The following is a 22,181-nucleotide window of genomic DNA, read 5'->3' as shown; positions in this document are numbered from 1 at the left end:
GTACCATGTAAACTTGGCGACGGAAACTCATAACGTGTTTTATCCTCTCGTCTCGGGTCTTCAGAGGGATCATGGACATTCTCGACACAGCTGTTCCATAACGAGAAAGGACTGACATTAGTTTGTCGTTTGATATAAATGGTGGTACGTTTGATACAACGATTTTCATCGCTGGAGTATCCATGGGGGACGCTAACATAAAAACACCACCTTCTGTGGTTAAACCTGCACTCACGACGTCGTGAACAAAGTTTTCTTCGGACAGGAAAATAACAACTTTTTGATTCATTCGTGAGGCAGCTCGGACATGCTCGCACCCGATTATTTTCCCCACTGCGAGTACCACATCCTCAGTGAGGACCCCTTCTGGTGGAACACACACAAATGCATGCTTCCTCGTTAGGCTATCGAACGCCTCTAACCGAGAGCGTGCATTCGCCATACCAGCGAATTCAACACCCCCCACTTGTCCGAACCGGACAAGAAGGTATCAAACCTAAATAATCGAACTAAAGTAAGTAATAAACGTGCATTATAAGCACAAAAATGGCTTACAAAACGCCGTCGAAGCCAGTAGGCCGCACCCAAAATGGGCCCGCTCTCAATCCTCTCTCTCTCGAAGACAAAGGTGTAGAACGGATGAAAACAAATGCCAAAGTACACAGGATAGAAAGGAGAGGGAGGGGGGGGCAGGGGAGGGCAGGAGAGGAGGAAAACTCACAAAGAACTCACAACAACACAGAGCAGTTGCTCACAGCCGCCATGACGCCACGCCCACCACAAACGGCCTGCAGGGGGCGACAGAGAGAGAGAGAGAGAGAGAGAGAGAAAGAGAGAGAGAAAGAAAGAAAGAAAGAAAGAAAGAAAGAAAGAGATTGGAACTGTTGCAAACCTTTATCTTTCATCACTACAGGTTTGATCTCATAATTGTGAGCTGTACACAGACACCATTAAGGGGGTATGCTTTTTGATGAAAATATCTTGTTTGCAAAAAAATTGAGGTCACACAAGCACAAAAAAGTTTCTGAAAAAAACAAACAAACCTTTAATTTACCTTATGGTTCTCTATCAAATACTCTCTGTCATAAGATTCAATGTCTGTCTGTGTGTGTATAACGTAACTCCTCGTAAACTGCTGGACGCATCCCATTCAGAATGCTACCAAACAAATCGTCTGCTTCGAGAGGTTTGCACAAATGTAAAAATTTTCAACAGAGTTGTGCGGTGCATTTCCCCACAAAAGCATCCGTCACTCTCAAAGCATATGGGGGCATCAGGTTGCGCAAAAGGGTAAGGTTAACCTTCACTGCCAGACAGAAAACAAAGGGCGCATTTGAGTTCTATATTGTTAATTCCTCGGCACCACGTATTCTTTGACTGTCGGCTTGTATTGCCCTCAACATGATTACATTTAGTGACAACAACGTCAATATAATTATGTTTCCTTGCACTGGCAGCACTGGTGTACATTGCCAGGTATAACCCAGTCGTTTGCAGATGTCTTTCCAGCCCTCTGAAGGTTCAATCGGCCTTATCATATTGAATTCGATGAAGGAGTTCATCCACTGATCGAACCTTCATGAAGAGTTCCACATATCTTGTACGATTATCTCAAGCAGGAGTGCAAGGGCATGGAATCACGAGACACCATTAGACAGGTGATTGGGACCAAAGACTGGGTGCACAACCTCATGATCGTTGAAAAGTAGGATAGCTCTTTACGGTTATGTTTAGATCCAAGGAATCAAAATGACTAATTCTGGCAGGTTCTACTAGACAACGACAGTGCATTGTTGTGTACTTTTAACACACCATTTGGGAGATATTGTTTCAACAGAATGCCTTTCGGACTCAGTTCTGCAAGCGAAGTATTGCAGAGTCGCAATTAGAGTTCCTTGCTGATTCTGAAGGAGTGTACTTCATTGCCAATGACATGATTGTGGCTGTGGCCGATGAAGCGCAACATGATGAGATTGTGGGCAAATTACTCAAGGGTGCTCGGTATAATCACGTAAAATTGAATCGTCAGAAAAGTCAGTGGAAAATGTCAGAGGTCAGCTATATGGGACACGTCTTCACTGCCAAAGGCATTAAGCCCGATGTGGCCAAAGTGCAAGCAGTCACAAACTTGCCAACACCCATATTCAAGGTGGACCTACAGCGTGCTTTGCTATTTTCAACTGGCTCTCGCATTTCGTACCCAACATGTCAACGATTGACAACATGTCGACCACTATGTGACTTACTGGAGAAGGACACACAATGGCAGTGGCACCGTGAACACGCTGCAGCATTCAACACCCTCAGGCAGGCAATTCCCCACGCACCAGTCCTGAAGTTCTTTGAGCCTTCCAAATGGATGGACTCCATTTGGATGTCCTTTAGACTCCTTTCGACACTTTAGACCGCTTAGAGTCCATTAAACTCGAACTAATAATGAAAAGCGCACCAACAAAACAGACAGAGATATAGAGGTGCAACTGTCTCTCCTCCCCAAACAAAGTCCATGATGGCCTAGGAGTATGTTTGCTACAACAAGGACATCCAGTTACCTATGCCTCTCCTTTGCTGTTGGTGGCAGAGCAAAACTATGCTCAGATAGAAAAGGAAATGCTTGGTATGGTTTTTGTGGTAGAAAGGTTCCACCACCATGTATATGGGAATGGGTATAATACTGTCGCATCCCCGGGGTTAAGACCCCTGGGTGACAGACCACTGAAACGAGCTTTAACTCCAAGGCGTACTTCGAACCTTGGCGGGATTGTCTTTGGCACGCGCAGGAAAGGCCCGAAGCCATATCTGATCGGGCGGCCAACACTCGGTTAATCCGAACCCACAAACACAAATACAGGACAAGCAAAATCCACAATACAAGAATTAAATGCCATAATAATGGATTTAATGAAAATAAATGCAAGAGACAAAAATGAAAGGCGAGGTAAAAACTATAATTCCTAATTGAGATGTCTCCACTCAGTCAGACTGCTATAAAAACAAGGGGAAAGATTAAATAAAAATAAATGATGTCCTGCCGGCCGGCACTTAACTCTGGTCTCAACGAGGGGGGTTGGTGTTTGTCACCTCCAAACCACCGTGTGGGAAGCGCACCAACAAATGGCGCTGAAAACGCCCAGGCGTGAACAAGCGGCCAACCGGCCCTTCCTCACTTCCACTGCCAAGCGAGACGCGGCTCTCTCCTCCCCCGAAAAGCACCACAGTCAACAACACCCCCTCCTCCGACATTGCAAAACTTCCAAAAACTCCGACATGTCCTCACCAGCGCACCCGATACAACAGTGCCCACTCTAGCTGAGAGCCAGAAAGAGAGAAAATGTGACTGCTTCCAACGAACGCCAGGACCAGAAGAAGAGACCAAGATGGCGAGATGGCTTCTTTTTGCTCTCCGAGCTCTCGAATGTTCCACGGCTAACAGATATAGATGTGCAAAGTTTTTCGTTTTTTCCAAAATGGTGCCCATACCACGTGACCTATGATGTCATAATTATGATTAAAACATTCTACAGGAGGAGGTGCACCAATGGTGAAAATTTCCTGTCAATCGTACCAACGGTTGCAGCAAAAATCATATTTATTCTGTGAAGACAAACAGACAGACAGACAAAGAGACAAACAAACAAACAAACAGACGGCCTCAAATGCAATACCCTCTTCCTCTGGCGAGGGTAATAATCATGTAAAATAAGTATATATATCTCGGCAGCTTTACGATGAAATCTGCTGCATTGAAGCAGATTCAACATTCAGAAACAGACACACTTTCCCCCTATCACTCACCATTCATCCCCTATTAATCTCTTACCTCGTTTTCCTTTTGTAATTATGTGTTTCTTTTATAAACGTGCGACAGCTTTGCAAACCAGCAAATAAATAAAATTGAAAGAATAAATTTTGTTAATAACTTTCGGCACCATTTTATTATAAACGATGCAGGAGAAACAACAAAAGGTATGTGGTGCAAGAAAACCATCATAGCTCAGACCAAACGCGGTAAATGGTCGAAGTTTAATCCAGTGGTAGCTAAATCGGTGCAAAGAGGTTGCCCATGATTTGTCAAAACCGCGTTATTCAAACCTGCAATATTTAAGGGTTTACTGTATATAAAATGGAAAAACAAAGGTGGACGGTGAATCGTCGTCGAGGTGAAGCCTCGTTTGATTCATGTGAGTATGTCTATTAATTATGTACTGTTTGAACATAAATTGTACGTCTATTAATTCTGGACTATTGAAATGCACCTTTTATACATTCAGACCTTTAAACCCATTGGACCTTTTAGACCCATTTAGATTACACCTTTTGGACCATTTGAACCTATTATGACCCTTTTTACCCTCTTAGACCCATTAGACTTTTCACCCTTTAACCTTTACACCCTATAGAAAGCTTTGAGCCTTCAGACCCTTTAAGATCCTCTAGACTCCTGAAGACTTTTGCACACTTTCGATTGCTTACACCCCTTACTTAGACCTTAAAACAATGAAATCCTTCTTAGATGTTTTAGACCTCTTTAGACCCCTTAAACCCACTTGATCCATCAGACCGATCATATAACTACTGCTGGAACATACCCTTTAGACATTTAGATCCCTTCGAGCTTTTGGACCTTTTAAGATCCTTTAAATCCCCTTAGATTGTTTTGAGATCTTTTAGACCATGTTAGATGTTTCAGACACTTTGGACCTTTTTAAGACCCTTTAGAGTTTAGATAGCAAAGTAAAGGACTTCATCATTTAGACCAGGGGTTCTTAACCTTTTTCACTGTCAAGACCCCCAACGGATTGCCCACGATGTCCCCATACCCCCTTTGCCAGACTGTTGACTGACCAAGGTGCGCCGAAGGTGTGCATAGCTAGGGGGGACTGGGGGCATGTCCCCCTCGAATTTTTTGATTTCTAGGTGCTCTGTGGTGCATTCTGAGGGGTGTTTTTTTTACTTTAATTGCCTATTTTTTTGGATGACAATTGGTTACTTATTACCCAGAAAATGGGCCAAGTTCGGGGATCCACACCTGATTACCAGTCCCATTAGGTTCCAGTGTGTCTTCAAAATATCTCAATAGCTTAGTTTTACATATGGATAATTAGGAACAGAACAGGAAATAATATCATTAGGATTTTATCCCTATTTATTTCTTTGCTTGATATTTCATTGAATTTATTACAATTTATTATTATTAATTTATTACAAGTCCCATACCCTCAGATTTTGGTCCCCATACCTCCAAGGGGTATGGATACCCCAGGTTAAGAACCCCAGATTTAAACCCTTAGACATTTAAGACCCTTTAGACCCTTTCAACTCTGAAAGACCCTTGCACCCTTTAGACTGCTTTGGACTTTTAGACATTGAGACCCTTTGGACCCCTTAGAGTCCTTTAAACTCGAACTACTAATGAAAATACCCTTTATATATTTAGACACCTTAAGACCCTTATAGATCCCTATAGACCCTTTTAGACCTTTACACCCCTTAGACCTTAGACCCTTTATACCTAAAGACCCACTAGACCCCTTTAAATGCAAACCAAACAAACATCTGTGGTCTTCTTGCAATACTTTTTTGACAAAGTGATGCCTAATCTCCACCCAACTTTGGGTACTCTGCTCATATATTATATCTTAATTTTTTGGACTCAGGAAGGAAGTTTTTATTTAAAAAGTAGACTGACTCTTCCTTTACTCGTATGAAGTGTGATTTTCACCAAACTATTTAGGATATATTTGTTTGGTCCAAGGCCTCAGAAGTTCACAAATCAACAGCTTAGATTATTTTAAGTTATCGCTGTTCCTTTGCTTTCCATGTTCATTATTCGTTCATATTAGGCAAGTGCTTGTTTGTTCAGGCATCAAATGCAGACCTTTACACTGTTGATTTAGCAGACACCAAACACAATTTTCTGAAATTATCTTTAACTGATGATCGATGGTGCTGGAACTTACACATGAAGACCTCGTACCAGTGCTCCGACTGTCCCACGAGGCATGCAGTCCACTCGTCCAGAGATAGCACCTTGTTATGGTCTTTGTCACATGACCTGGCTCAACCCACACGGTTTGGTTCAGGAACAAAGAGAATATTAAGGCTTGTTTGACTTTATTGATGACAATGCTCTCTTGTATTGCATGCTTATTGTTGTATGAATATGTTTATTTTGTTTATCAGCTCTGTATCCAATATAACTTTATATTTAAGAATTGAATCACTGAAATTAGATTTTTCTATTCAGGAGATGCTTTGTTTATAATTAGAGTGTTCGTATAGTTATCTGCGAGCATATTTTAGATGGATAATGGAGCCATGCATGTGCCATGGCTTTATCACTTACCGAAAAAATCCGTTGGAACAATGTTCCAGGGGCATGAGACGAAGGCGTAATACTCGAAGCTCCTGCTTGTTCAGTTCTCCATTGTCATTTTGATCCAGATCTGAGAATTGCCACTTGTAGTGGATGAGGATAATGAAAATATTTGAAAAGGAAAGCAAGACATTTTTGGAGGGCTTAGGAACAAGAGAACAAATAATTTTGCAATGTAAGAGACCCGACGTCATGCAGAATTATGCAAATACTATGACTCATGTTCACATAGTGATGTAAAAATAAGTCCAAAAGTCTAATATGTAGTGGCTTGTTTGATACTTTAGTTGAAGAGGATAGTATGACCTGGGTGGGGATACCAGTTAACAAATAATGTAAGTATTAAATTATTTTGAAGTACTCTAAGTCTGCACACTGTCTGTCACAATGGAAGTGAAGAGATTTCATCGAGACACTTGTTTATTCTATGTTTCGAGTCAACAATGAACCAACCATGCACCGCTTCAATCCAGTAACTTTACAGTCATGACAAAGGGATTGCAGTGTTACGATTATATTTACTATATTATTGTCATAGATTGTCATTCAAATCCCGTGTAATGTAAGCCCTCGACCTTCCCCTTTTAACAAGAACAACAACAACAACAGCGTCACAGGCTATGTATTTCAGAGTCCCCCCATTACCCATAACCATTACGATTTTCAAGATGGCTACTGGAGACGTGTGTGATAATTACGGTAGGTCTGGTAATTATAATGCGTGTTGTGTTGTTATGCTTGGTGCATTATTATGCTTGTCAAATGCGACGGGCCTATCTTTACATCTGTTGTTACAGGTTGTTCAGTTCTTGCTGAGTTAAGCCTACTTGAATGATTTCAATCGAGTCAAGCCTCTTCTATACTCAATACAGGCGTATTACAATTATTATTAGTAGTAACGTTATTACCCTCGCCAGAGGAGAGGGTATTGCATTTGAGTCCGTTTGTTACTTGCCGGAAAAGATTCCGGCAAGTATGTTGGTTGGTTGGTTTGTCTGTTTGTCTGTCTGTTTGTCTGTTTGTGCGCAGTACTAGATCTACATCGTTGCACATAATCGCCATACTTTACACACATATTTGTCTTGCCCTGGAATAGACTGTGCCCAATTTTTAACTCTCTCGGCCTAATGACTCCATTGTGACGTCATAATTCGACAAGTACAAAACTTCATCCAATCAAGATGCAATTTCTTGAGCGCCATGTCGGCATAAACTGGTGGAGAAAAAAATGTAATGATGACGTCATCGGTCACGTGGTTCGGCGGCCATCTTGGAAAACCCGAAAAAATTTGCACCTCTATATCTCCGAAAGTGCTGAATAGAAAAAATTGAGACATGGCTCATTGTAAAGAACTCTCCATGGAGAATAAAATATGTTAATGATGATGTCATAGGTGCCTCCATTATGACGTCATAATTTGACATGTACAAAACTTCTTCCGATCAAGATGAAATTTCTTGAGCATCCTGCAGGCATAAATTGATGGAGAAAATAAATATTGATGACGTCATAGGTCACGTGGTTCGGCCGCCATCTTTGAAGAAAACAAAAAACGTTGCACCTCGATATCTCCAAAAGCACTGAATAGAAAAAATTGAGACATGGCTCATTGTAAAGAACTCTCCATGGGGAATAAAATATGTTAATGATGATGTCATAGGTGCCTCCATTATGACGTCATAATTCGACAAGTACAAAACTTCATCCGATCAAGATGAAATTTCTTGAGCATAATCTTGGAATAAATTAGTTTAGAAAAATAATGATGACGCCATCGGTCACGTGGTTCGGCCGCCATATTTGTTTTAACCCAAAAGCCTTAAGAACCACTGAAAATACATCCTGGTGAGGGTTTGCAATCTCTGCTCTTTTTCTTGTTATTATTATGAAAACTATACGACTGTATTAAGAGACCAGGCCTAATTTGTCCGATGTGGCCTGTAGGTGAGGCATGAAGGCATGAAGCCTAAGGCCTATACGTACTGTACCCGTTGGAAGCCCTATAATGCCTGTGTTTTCGATATTTGATGGTCATTTCAATAATCGATTTGTTTGTGCTTCACACTGAATGATAAACCTAAAAGTAGGGCATGGCGATTGTGATATGACAGGCTTGACGATATGGATATGGTCTGCCCGAACGGCATATAAATCAAAATGGCGGTGTGTGGCATCAGCCGTGGTATGCCATAATCACATCACAGACGCAATCACATCATATCACCTCTGTCATGTGACTAGATCCTCAACCCTGATTGGTGTACGTTTGTGAGGGACATACATACATGCATACATACAGACAGACAAACACTGTTTTGGACGGCTTTGTCCTACGGGCGACGCCATCAAAAAAAAAAATCAACAAGGTAACAATTAGATTGTTTTTAGATTTGAGACAGTTGTATTTTATAATTGCATCTTCAACATCAAAATATACATTTAGGCTCAGAGACCTTTTATGTACATACTAGCAGAAGTACCCAGCGTTGCCGGGCGGGGGAGGAGGGGCCGAGGGGGAGGGGGAGGGGGGGAAGTGGAGGGGAGGGGGGAGGGAAGGGAAGGGGGTGAGGTATGGGGGGGGGGAGGGGGGAGGTGGGAGGAGGAGGAGGAGGAGATGAGGAGGGGAGGGGGGGATTGAAGTTGGCGTTTAGACGTGCCTCCGTCTCTTCTTCTGTCTCTCGCTGTCTGGCCCTCGCCAGATGTTGTTGATTGGCGTTTAGACGTGCATCTGTCTCATCTTCTTTCTCTTGCTGTCTGTCCCTCGCCACACGTTGTTGATTGGCGTTCAGACGTGCTGCTCTCTCATTTTCTGTCTCTCACTGTCTGAATCTAGAGACACGTTCTTGATTGGCTTGTCGACGGTGAAAAGTATCTTCATCGGTTTCATGGAGTCTCCAATCAGCGATTTTCCTTGCTCTGGAGGTTGAACGCGACAAATTTCTTTTCTTAGGTGGCATTGCCTTTATCACAGTCAGTCTTCCATGTGTGAACTCATAGACAAATTCAAATTTTTTTTCACGTTTACGTTTACACGTGGTAACCTACCTAACTCGCTCGCTAGCCAGATGAAGATCCTGAACGACTCTGCAATCAAACCAACGACGTCTTGCTAATGCCACGTCGTGGGCGTGGCCAACGTGGCCTCATCCTCCCAGGTGATTGGCTAACTCGCTCGCGAGCCTGACGAAGATCCTGAGCGAGCCATAAAAGGTAACCGATAACATGCAAATTGTGGGCGCAGGCAGTGATGTATATATGGTGCTGGGGTCTAGTGCCTTCTTCCTTGCAAACTTGAAAATTGTCACGTGATCGCTCTGAGCTGTGGCAGAGGCAGAGGCTGTAATGTTCAGAACCCAATCGGAAATGCGCTAATTTATGGCTAAAAATATGGATCTAAAGATGAAAGAAAAAAAAACTCGGCCTCGGACAAACCTTGGATAGACCCCCCTCCATCTCCCCCCCCCCCCCCTCCGCACACACAGGAGCCTCGACTCCCGTACATTCGCAGAGAGTGTAAACGGGCAGGGTATCAGGCAACTTGAACTTGGCAGCCTGGCCTGGCTCGTACGTCCAAACTTCATTCTTCAGACGCTGGTGACCAGGCTGCCGCTGATAATCCCCAAATATTCCCAATGCAGCTGCGTGGGAGTATAGCCACTGATCTGTAGTATAGCAGGCAGCGTGGTGTCTGGTGGCGAGGATGGAACATCACGTGATCGCTCTGAGCGAATCAGCAAGCTGCTCTGGCACTGGCTGAGATCAGTGTATAATGTTCCTCGCTGAAATGAGCCAAGTTAAATATGAATAAAAAATATGGATCTTGTTATCGGAGGTCATTTTTAGGTAGGCCATGTCCTTCCCAGGCCCAATGGCCATGTCTATGCCAAAAATCAAGTACGTGAGCCTCTCCGTTTAGGAGTCTATAGGTAACACACACACACACACACACACACACACACACACACACACACACACACACACACACACACACACACACACACACACACACACACACTGTGTTTTATTTATATAGATTACATATCTAGGCTTAGGGAAGAGGGGGAAGGGCATGTATGAAATGGAGAAACATGTAATAAGGGAGGGTAGGATACCTGGAGAGGCGGTGGTGGAGAAAAGTGACAGGCGAATTGGGAGGACACAAGTGTAAGGTGAGGGACATATGAAGGAAGAAGAGTGGGGGTGTTCATCATTATCTGCATTGTGAACATTCTGCTTTGTTTGCATATATACTGTAATAAGCGATGTTAACATTGAACGCTTGGAGATTGAGCAAAGGAAATATTCAATATTGCAGGGGCATCTCAACAAGAAATACAACCTGAGCAAGGTCCAAGCGGTTTGGATGAGTGAGATTGGCAGGAGATGAAGAAGGGTTGATGTGTCCTTCAGTTTCCATTTCACGAAGGTGCAGGAACCAGTCAAGAAGTCGGAACGGAAACTGTTCGGATTCTGAACCCTTACATCGTATCTGTTTTGCTGTTGGCAAGTGTAGCAAAGGAAATGGTTTGAAGGAGTTAACGGAGGAAGACATTTGATGAAAGTCCATAATATATTAAATAATCAAACTTTCATCGGGTACATTGGATCATAACTTCACTATTCTACTTTGATGGAACTCTTCCCACTCGGTCTACAAGAATTATGGCGTGGTGGTGGTGGTGGTAGTGGTGGTGGTGGTGTATTCAACTTAAAGTAGTCCAGTTAGCATTTGACTCCCAATATAATCGGTTTTGCCAAAAAAGCTGTCATTCAGTATGATGCTATTCATTCCTAAATATATTTATAATCCTTTGAGATGTGGAACAAAACTAACACCAATATGTCATCTATAGTATAAAAAGAGCCGTGCAGGTGTCCGTGCGTCCATTCGTGCACGTTCAAAAGAAAAGTGTGGGCGTGCATGCAATTTCCAGTCCCCTCTATACCTTTAGACCCCTTGACACCTCAAAGAACCATTAATACCCTACCACAATTTACAGCCTTAAGACCCTCCCCACCCCCAAGATCCTTAAGACCCTTATGACCCCCAATACCCTTTAAGACCCTTAAGACCCCCAAGACCATTAAGACCTTCAGGACTCCAAAACGCTTTAGACAATTTATAACCTTAAGACCCTGAACACCCTTAAACTCTTTATAAGCCGAATACACTCGAAGAGCCCTAATAGCCTTTAGACACCTAATACCCCATAGACCGCAAATACTATTAACACCAACCTTCTAAGTCCACCCCGAAGACCTTCTAAGTCCCTTTAGGACTCTAAGACCCGGTAGATTCTATCGACCCCATGAAAACCCTTAGACTCCCTAAAATTCCCTATCTGAGGGCCTTCTGCAGTAACACTTGAGGGTCACCAACTATAATAAAAAGCCCCTCCTCACCCCCCCCCCCCTCCAAACCAACTCCACGCCACCCCCCCCCACCCCAACTCCTGTTGATAAACTGCCTCATTACCAAGGTAAAAGGATGCAGAATTGAAGTAATTAATTCATTTTATCTGTCTTTTTTTTTCAGGTTCTGCTCATCTTGGTTTGAAGCATAGTAAAACGTCCCACGTGGCAAATGCAAAAGTCCCACGTGGCAAAGACAACAGTCCCACGTGGCAAAGGCAACAGTCACACGTGGCAAAGGCAACAGTCCCACGTAGCAAAGGCAAAAGTTCCACGTGGCAAAGACAACAGTCCCACGTGGCAAAGACAACAGTCTCACGTGGCAAAGGCAACAGTCCCACGTGGCAAAGGCAACAGTCCCACGTGGCAAAGGCAACAGTCCCACGTGGCAAAGGCAACAGTCCCACGTGGCAAAGGCAACAGTCCCACGTGGCAAAGGCAACAGTCCCACGTGGCAAAGGCAACAGTCCCACGTGGCAAAGACAAAAGTCCCAAGTGACAAATAGGATAGTCCCAGTGGAAAAGAGAAAAGTCTCACGTGACGAGAAGAAAAGTCTCACATGACAAATAGAATAGTCCCACGTGGCAAAGAAAAAAAAGTCCCATGTGGCAAAGAAAAAAAAGTCCCACGTGGTAAAGAGAAAGCTCCCACGTGACAAAGAGAAAATCCCCCGCAGCAAAGACAAAAGTCCCACGTGACAAATAGAATGGTCCCACCTGACAAAGAGAAAGGTCCCACGTGGCAAACACAAAAGTCGCACATGGGAAAGACAAAAGTCCCAGTGGAAAATAGAAAAGTCCCACGTGGTAAAGAGAAAAGTCCAACGTGGTAAAGAGAAAAGTCCCACGTGCTAAAGAGAAAAGTCCCATGTGGTAAAGAGAAAAGTCCCACATGGCAAAGATAAAGGTCCCACGTGGGAAAGATAAAAGTCCCACGTGACAAAGATAAAACTCTCACGTGACAAATAGCATAGTCCCAATGGCAAACAGAAAAGTCCCAGTAGATAAGAAAAAAGTTCCACGTTGCAAACAGAATAGTCCCACCTGGCAAACATAAAAGTCCCACGTGGCAAAGATAAAAGTCCTACGTGGCAAAGATAAAAGTCCCACATGGCAAATAGAAAACTCCCACGTGGCAAAGATAAAAGTCCCACATGGCAAAGATAAAGGTCCCACGTGGGAAAGATAAAAGTCCCACGTGACAAAGATAAAACTCTCACGTGACAAATAGCATAGTCCCAATGGCAAACAGAAAAGTCCCAGTAGATAAGAAAAAAGTTCCATGTTGCAAACAGAATAGTCCCACCTGGCAAACAGAAAAGTCCCACGTGTCAAACATAAAAGTCCCACGTGGCAAATAGAAAACTCCCACATGGCAAAGAGAAAAGTCCCACGTGGCAAAGATAAAAGTCCCTCTTGTCGCTCTCTTTCTCTCTCGCTCTCTCCTACCCCTTCCACAGGTATGCCCACTGCCCACGCTTGGCATGCACATTCAACCGTGAGGCAGTTGGTTGTTCCAGTGCTTCACGGTACGTGTGTGTCTGTGTTGCTTTCCCGTTCTTCTATTTCCTCTCTGTTATTCGTGCTTGGTGTATCTCTTCGCTGTCTTGTCTATCAACTGTATGTATGTGAGAGACAGAGAGACACAGAGAGACAGAGAGACACACACAGACTCAGAGCGCACAGTCAAACCAACTTGGTTTTTAGTGGTGGGTGAACGTTTCCGCATTGACACTGTTATGTCCACGGGGTTTATTGTGTTCGATAATGTTCATTAATATTGTGGAAGGTTTGCGCAATAAGGTTGAGACGTTCGGGGTGTATTGCAATAGTTTGCAAGTTTTGCTGTGGGTTCAGAGTAGGTCCTTTTTCCTGATTGTATACGTTTTATTTTGATGCTCCTGCTACAATACCTTACTTATCTACCTTCTATTCCACCTTCGAGGCCTTTACATAATTTTATGTGGCAGAAATTGGTGGATTTTGAGGAAAGGAACTAGGAAGTGGAGGACGTCAGGACGTGAGACGTGACGTGAGTCGTGAGGAGAGAAAGAGGAGTGCATGCGGTCGGCGTGGAGCCGTGGATGGTTTTGCCGACAGGAGTGTTGGCGGGAAAAGTGAAAAGGTGGTAATGGAGAGAAAAGCGAGGGACCGATTTGTTTGGAATGGGGAGTGAGGCCAGTGAGGGCCTTCGGGGAAGCTCTGTGGTTCCCTTCCAAGGAGTGCCAGTTGAGGGCCCTGCCGGTGTCGGAAGTGGGTATAGCAGGGCAGCTTAGCACCGAATTTCAAAGGGATGGGGACATGCCGGATAAAAGCACCAAAATTTTATCAGGCAATCTTCAGGGTCCCAGCTATGATTCTATAACCGGCGCCAAGCGATACGACCACTCTTATTTGAAATTTTTTTATTATTTGTGCAATTATTTTTGGAAATTTTTTGAAAATATATATTTTTTTGGTTTTTGGAAAAGAAATGTTTTTATTGCAGAAATGAGAATCTTTTCCGAACATTTTGGTGTAATTGTTTTTAAAATCGAACATCTAGAAGTATTTTAAAACAACATTTGAAAATTAGGTGTCTCGGGTGCATTTTCGTCAGCATCTCAGCTTCAATTCTAGAACCGGCGCCAAACGATCCAAACAGCAAGATGCATGCACAATAGACATTTATATTTTTATATTTAATTACATGCATATTATATTAAATCTGCTATATGTTGAAATTATATCTGCTATATGTTGCTATATATGTTGCATGGCAAAAGAAGAGGTGGTCAAGGGAGATTGTATAGCCTGGTCCGCCTACCATGCCTCGTTTCAAAACAGTCCTGCTCAAGAAGTAGAAGCTGCCATCACTCAACTTCTGCCTCTCTTCAATGAGAAGGCAGCCACACCTGCAATGATCAAGCATGGAATGGATGTCATCCGTGAATCTACACAGTTCCTGAACCCTGGACAGATTCCAATAATAGCAATGGATGCTCCACTGTATGCGCTTGCCAAGTTCATTCAGTGGCACTGGCCTACCACACACGGTGAAGACCAGTATGTTGTCATGTTCGGCGGACTGCACCTGGAGATGGCGGTGTGGAAGACACTTGGAGACTACCTAGACGGATCTGGATGGGCGGCAGCAATAAACCAGGCAGGCATAGCCTCTGCTGGCACAGCTGAATCCTTCCTGAAGGCATCACAGCTGACAAGAACCAGGCATGCCCACCAAGTCAGCGCTCTGGCACTCTCCAAGCTGCAAAATGATGCCTACCTGAAGGGAGCTGCTGGTGCAGCAACTGAAGATAGGACAGAAGAGGACTGGAAACAAAGCATGATCACGAAGAGTCCAACCTTTCAGTACTGGGACACCATCCTGAGGATTGAGCTCCTGGAACTCACCTTCGTTCGCGCTCACAGAGAAAGAGACTTTCCCCTGTATGTCGAGTCTCTGAAAGCCCTGGCACCATGGTTCTTTGCACTTGACCACCATAATTATGCCAGATGGGTCCCGATCCACATCCGCGACATGGAGAGCCTCCCTCCAACAATCGAAGAGGAGTGTATTGTCAGAGGCAACTGGGTTGTTCAGAAGACAGCCAGAAGGTTCTCCAGCATTCCGATCGACCAAGCCCATGAACAAAATAATGAGCTTGTGAAGGGCCCTGGAGGAGCAGTCGGCCTGAGTGAAAACCCACCAGCCTTCAAGAAGTGGATGATCGCCGGACCTGAGCAGGCACGCATTCTCACTGAGTTTGAGCGGGAGTACACTGCCATCTCAGAAGATGAACGCCAGCACCACGAAGAATGTCTGTCTGCGCAGAAGACATTTCATGAGCAAACACTGGGCCTTATTCAAGTTATCAATGAGATGAGCAACCCGTTCCTAGATGAAGGAAGCGAGCTGATTGCACTCGACACGCGGCATGTGATTGAAGAATCTGTGGCCAACACTGTGCATACCATAGAAGAAGTGGGAAAGGCTCAGTACGACAGCTACAACAAGGCTATCATCACTGAACGAAGGCAGTCCATCCATGAGCCTGTGAAGAGGAACTCATTGCCTCTCTTCAGGTCACCATCCAAGGGGAAGAGGAAGCAGTCAGAGGATGTTTCCCTGTTGAAAGATGATGTGTCCCTCTTCTCTCGTCTGTACATAGTTGCTCAGAACAGGGATACAGATATGGGAACCTTCTTCCAGCATGAAAATCATCCGCACCCCCCTTCTCTATCTGAAAGAGGAAAACTGCGCCAAGGAAAGAAGTCAGACCTCATTGGTATCCTTGTGCAAGAACCACAAAACTCTGCAAGAACCATTTCCAAATTGAGGAAATGCACCCGAGACACCTAATTTTCAAATATTGTTTTAAAATACTTCTAGATGTTCGATTTTAAAAACAATTACACCAAAATGTTCGGCAAATATTCTCATTTCTGCAATAAAACCATTTCTTTTCCAAAAACCAAAAGAAAATTTTTTCCCCAAAATTTTCAAAAAATAAAATCACAAAAAAAAAAAAAAAAATCAAATAAGAGTGGTCGTATCGTTTGGCGCCGGTTATAGAATCATAGCTGGGACCCTGAAGATTGCCTGATAAAATTTTGGTGCTTTTATCTGGCATGTCCCCATCCACTACCTATGCTGCCCCACTAGTATGTTACAATCCCGCAAGGTCAGCGGTGGTGTACATCTGCCTCTGTACCTGTGCGCATGTCTACGAGAGGCTGTGGGGATCTCCCAGAAATGCAGGTTTTTCATTGGCTGTCGGAGGGTATTTCCTCGTACGTCATAGCCGATGGCGTAGTGGAATTCTCGCTCTTCCACCTCGTTTTCGAATTTTCACGAGACCTCTTCAATTTCTGTCATACGATCGACTCGAAAGTTTGGCTTGTGTTCAGCGCTTTTCAAATCGACGATCGAATGTTCCGGACAAAATAAAAGGTATGTTGGACGTTTTTTCAACATGTTATCTAGTTTGTGGTGGAATTTCATTGCAATCTGATGATGAGAAGTAAGATATTTTGGCCCCGATATCGGGCATGGTCCTTGCCGTGTTGAGCAACATTGAGAAAAGATGGCGACCTCTGTGATACGATGTACTTACACTGTTGAAATTTTTCGCCGATTGTCGCCCGATATTTAGTATTGAAGGAGCTGTGCTCCAACGCGAGTCGAAAGGATTGACGCGACAAAAGACGGAAATTCGTCCGAGTTGCTTTATTGCACAAATCAAACCTGGGTACTCTGAAAAGCCCGTTTATCAGGCAGCAATATATACACACATCATGCCGGAGCGTTTGCCCGGGAAAGGCGAGAGCGGGCATGCCCGGGCGTCCTAGGCGAGCCCTGGAAAGGCGAGGCTGGGCGTGCCCGGGCGTCCTGGGCGAGTCCTGGAAAGGCGAGTCTGGACATGTCTGGGCATCCTGGGCGAGCCCTGGAAAGGCGAGAGCGGGCATGCTCGGGCGTCCTGGGCGAGCCCTGGAAAGGCGAGTCTGGGCATGCCCGGGAAGGACGAGACCGGGCGTGCCCGGGAGAGGCACGTCTGGGCCTGTCCGGGCGGCCTGGACGAGCCCGGCATGGTGATCGCTCCCTGGCCGCGTCCTCGGTAGGTGCAAGGCGATTGTGTATACCCAGCGGTAACCGCTACAGTATGAAAATATTGATCGTGGATATACAATCACACAAAATATGGATGATTCAGATGTTAGTCTGACATAATTTTGCAAAAAATGATGATTTTGATCATCTTGAGAGTGGATGTCAAATGATTTGCGAGCACATTCAGCAACGTAAAATCAGCAGAAATGGCGGCATATCTAGTGACCATCTCTTCCACAGAGATCATGTACGGGAAGTGTAGCCGAAGTAATATACGTAGTGTCATTGCTGCATCATGTACACGTAGGGGAGAGTGGGGTAAGTTGAGCCACCCCATGTTTCTTAGAAAGTGAAATATTTGAAGGTGTGAGAGCGCCATCTATACTTTCATAGCAACAGTCTTTCTTCCTGAGTACACATGCAGAGGAATATGAAGCAGGGGTACGTAAGATCTAATGAAATTTGTATTTTTTTCAGAATTTCCCAAACTTTGAGTTATGGTGTTTTGAGGGTGATAACAATAGAATTAATGGAAGCTTAATGAATTGTTTATGTAGTAATGTGAACATGAATGGTGTAGATTATTTACCTGAGAGCATGAATTGTAAATTGAATCAATACGTGAAATGAGCATGTTTACATTCAAAGTGGTGCCCGTAGGGTAAGATGATCAATTGGGTCGGGTCAAGTTGAGCCATGGCTCATCTTACCCCATTAACATGTGTGCAAGATAAAGTTACTGCTTTATACGCAAGTTGGAGTTGAAAACTGTAGTTCTTGTAACACTGATACTTGTGTATAGATCTAAATCCTATTCCTAAGAATGATTTATGTAAATATTTTTGCATTAATCACAGGTAAATGGAAAAATGCCTTGGGACTATAAAAGGAAGACAGCACGTGGTTGTTCTTCATAATTACGGTATTTGAAATACAAACCAGTTCATCAGCATATCTGACTGATAAATCTTGACGATTATATATGTATGAACATTCAGCCAAAGTTTACTGATAATTATTCATGTGTCTTACTAATAATCAGAACACAATACATGTATAATTATTTCAGTTCAAACTGTTAAATTTCATTAGATCAATTACATCATGTTACTTTGTAATAGACACGAGGTGCTTCTTACATGTGCGTAAATTTCACACAAGGGAAAGGAGCATTTATTAAGTTTCAATTATTGAACTGAAAAATCTGATCTGAAAAACGTGATCATTTACAAGAAACTACTTTGTATTGTTTTGCATTGTTAAAGCTATAAGCAACAGCTTTTGTTAACGACCGTGTCATCAGAGGGTTGCTGGCGTGATTGTTAAAAAAATGTGTATTCATTAATACTTCATGCATTCCCAGTTTCAATGGGTTTTCTCAGTGTTTTATCAATAATAAGCTTTTCCAGTGGATCTGGACTTAAACTTTTTGTCTCAAACTTGTTTTATTGCTGTTCTGTCCTGTATTGAGCCGGTGAATTTGATGTGACACAAAATGTTTCATGCTGTTTTTTTTCTTGTGGCTCAACTTACCCACTGGCTCAAGTTACCCCGAACCCATGGCCAACTTGCCCCATCATTGGGGCAAAATGAGCCATTAGACAACTTTTTTTTGAAGGCCTCTGGTAATTAATTACATGAAAATGAAATGGTAACATGTGTATGAGGGGAGAAGCAAGTATTTACACCATCATAATCACTATGGCTCTGATGCACAGCATTTTATATTTGATGACCAGAAGGGCATTACTGAAAAATGGCTCATCTTACCCCACTCTCCCCTACTGATTTTAACTCATTTGTTTGGTTGGTTGGTTGGTTTAGTTGGTTGGCAGATTGGCTATGATTGAATGATTTATTTATTTATTTATTTATTTATATATAATTTTATTTATTTATATATTTATTTTATTTATTTATTTATATGTTTATTTATTTATTTATTTAAATAAATAAATCATTCAATCATAGCCAATCTGCCAACCAACTAACCAACCAACCAAACAAACAAACATACAAACATTTATAAAGCAATAAATGAGTCAATTTCTTAACTTTTAAAAATATTTTTTTCATAACAAAAAAAGTATCTTAAGTGATAAAATATAAAAATAAATCAACAGAATAAAAAATTATGGGAATTAAACATTCATTTCCTTCGATTTGGCATAGAAATTCATGACAAAGTGAGATATAAAAATCATGTTATATTGTGAAATCTTGTATGGAATGGGTTCAGTTTATTTGGATACTTTGGCTATTTAAAAATTTATATTTTTTAGCCTTTTTTTAAGAATTGGAAAGATGTTTAGTAATTGAATTTAGATAAGTTTAATTGATCTTATGACACTGATGAATGAAAATTTGTTGTTGGGTATTTCTTTGGGGCATTTTGTTGAACAAAATTATCCTTTTTTTTTTTCAATAAAAATATGAAATGCGCTAAAATTGCTCCCAAAAAGTAAATGCGCGAGCCCCACTAGAAACAAACTTTTTTCTATTTTATGGCTAACAGCGTTTTTTTATTTATTTACATTTTTCAGATGCCTCATAAGAAGAAAGGCAAATTGCCAATCCAAATGCCCAGCCTGGCATAGCTAGAGCTCACCTTGAAAATAATTTCTCTGTCATGCCCGAGTCAAGGAGGGATTTTAAAAATGGACATGTCTTGTACTTGTATACTTCGTTTGGAAAAAGTCGGACTGAAACTGAGAGACGACTGAGTTCACATTTTTCTTTATCGGATGCAGAAGGCTATTCATTTGCTGCTGTTGACTCAAGTGTGAAGATGCTCATTACACGGACTTTGCTTAAGTTTAAAAAAACTTAGCAATCCCAAGGAACTTGAAACATTTACGAAAATTTGTGATGAAACTTTTAAACTTCCAGAAGGCAGTCAAGATAACATTCCACCATCTGCTGCACACGATCCTGAATCCTTGACATCTGCCGAAAGCCAAGTGCTCATAGTTCAAGACACTGAGGACATGGGAGATGACAGTCATAGTCTGCCTCCTCCACTAAATCTAGCAACACCAACTACAGTTGCTGCCTCTCTTGAACCAATGCCATCGACATCTAGTGTCTCAACAAGATCTAGCAGAGAACTACTTACGCGAAGGAAAAAGAAACAGGAAAAGACTAAACTTTCTGTCTACATCCAAGGCCACTCTTGAACAAAAGTATCGTACAAAGATCAGTGAACTTAGGACACAGTTGAAAACTCCCAAACGTGTAGTTAATCAAGCCTTAAAGAGAAAGAAAAACCAATTACATTTGAAGGACAGAAAGATTCAGGAACTCGAAACCAAATTACGTGGGAATACTTTGGCACAAGAGCTTGCTGAGACCAAGGCCAAGCTTTGGAAACTTCAAAAAGCACACAGACAATTTCTCAAGTCCCGTGCCAGTAAGAAAAAGAAGAAAACTGTTTCTATTCACCAGTACAAAAAAGTTCAGGAAAAACTAAAAGACAGGGAAGAGGATGTGAGACGCCTCGAATTTGACAATCTTGTCCTCAAAGAATCAATTGAAACTCTGGAGGCTGCCAGTATTGTCAAGTCAAAGGTGGACCAGAAGACTTACTCCTCAACAACAAGGATGCATGTGTTTGATTGTATTGTAAACAAAACTCCCACAGCAAACATTCCAATCCTGATGAGCCAGTTGTACAAGCGGATTTGCTTTGCCTTTCGCTGGTATTTTTGTGATTATTCCTTTACTGTGTAAAGGTTCCTTTACTGTGTAAAACAACCAACGTAATGTGGCAACGGCGAAACATGACGACGATGCCGGCTCGGACGACCGTCCGTGGCAGATGTCACGTCACGTCACCGTGCAGAGTGTGCAATGTCCGCGACGAGGTCAGGCCCCATGGCCCATGGCCCATGTGAAACGAACGACCGTGTCATGCCTCGAGCCGGGGTGCCTTGTCAGGCACCTTGCCTGCATCCGGCGTCGACGAACCGATCGACGGGTGCATGTGCACATGTCCATGGATTTGCAAATGCCTGCCTGTACGTTGTCGTTTCTGCGTATATCGCATTGTCCAAAAAAAAGAAGCACGTAACTTCGGCCGCTCGAGGAAAGACGGGGCACGCCTACGACTCGGAGGCGAGCGTCGATCCCCGGGGCGGCCGGGTTCACGGAACCCTGAGCTCGTTCGTTCATCACAGATGACACGACACGACCACCGGTGAAACTGCTTGGACACGTTGGGTAAAGCACGCCGTGGTGAAGAGGGCCACGGAGCCACTCGGCACACAAACCCACTCACGGTCAACACGTCCGTGCCGGTCACCCCGTTTGAGGAGAAGACCCGACCGATAGAAAACAACGGAGGGACTCCCGACGGGGAGCGGAAAAGATTTAGGGTGAAGCCGCAGCCTCCTCCAGTTATTTACTCTAGTTTTACGGTGTTTGTCTTCATACTAAGGCATTTTTAAGACATTACGCCCGGTTTACGTCAAAAACCGAGTTACGTCACGGTTTATGGAACCAATTAATGACGTAGGCCGGGGTATTGCTGACCTCAGTTTTCATTCTGGTTGTTTGTTTCCTTGTTTTCTTTCTTGTTTGTTTGTCCGGGCGATATCTCGGCCATCCCTTGAGCTAGGAAGCTGAAAAATTTTTTTCTTTCTTTTTTTTGTATACAAGATCGAGGCTCGTGAAAGAGCGAACATTAATCACACAGAAAGACAAACCGACACATACAACAAATAACATCGGGAGCGGTAGACAAGATCGGGAGAGAGGGGGAAGGACACAAACACAACATTTGAGAGCAGGGACCGAGAGACATG

The 22,181-nt window shown here is 43.1% G+C and overlaps 1 protein-coding gene across 3 annotated transcripts in view; it reads right to left on the bottom strand.

The window, feature by feature from the left end:
• Positions 1–22,181, bottom strand: part of LOC137425941 (SPARC-like) — a 197,717-nt gene that overhangs the window by 30,341 nt on the left and 145,195 nt on the right. For 2 of the 3 annotated variants that reach the window (XM_078776268.1, XM_078776267.1), the window contains exons 5-7: positions 10,717–10,874; positions 6,347–6,459; positions 5,961–6,055 (exon numbers count right to left, since the gene is read on the bottom strand). In XM_078776268.1, the coding sequence (XP_078632394.1) occupies positions 5,961–6,055; positions 6,347–6,459; positions 10,717–10,874 (366 nt within the window). Of the gene's footprint in view, positions 1–732; positions 789–5,960; positions 6,056–6,346; positions 6,460–10,716; positions 10,875–22,181 lie in introns of all 3 variants that reach the window. The other variant, XM_078776266.1, reaches the window with a different exon arrangement.

This window comes from Myxine glutinosa, chromosome 4 (genome assembly GCF_964187855.1).
Source record: "Myxine glutinosa chromosome 4, kmMyxGlut1.1, whole genome shotgun sequence".
NCBI classification, from domain to species: Eukaryota; Metazoa; Chordata; class Myxini; order Myxiniformes; family Myxinidae; genus Myxine; species Myxine glutinosa.
Note: the sequence above shows the minus strand (reverse complement) of the source record. Positions and strands in the feature narration are given on the sequence as shown.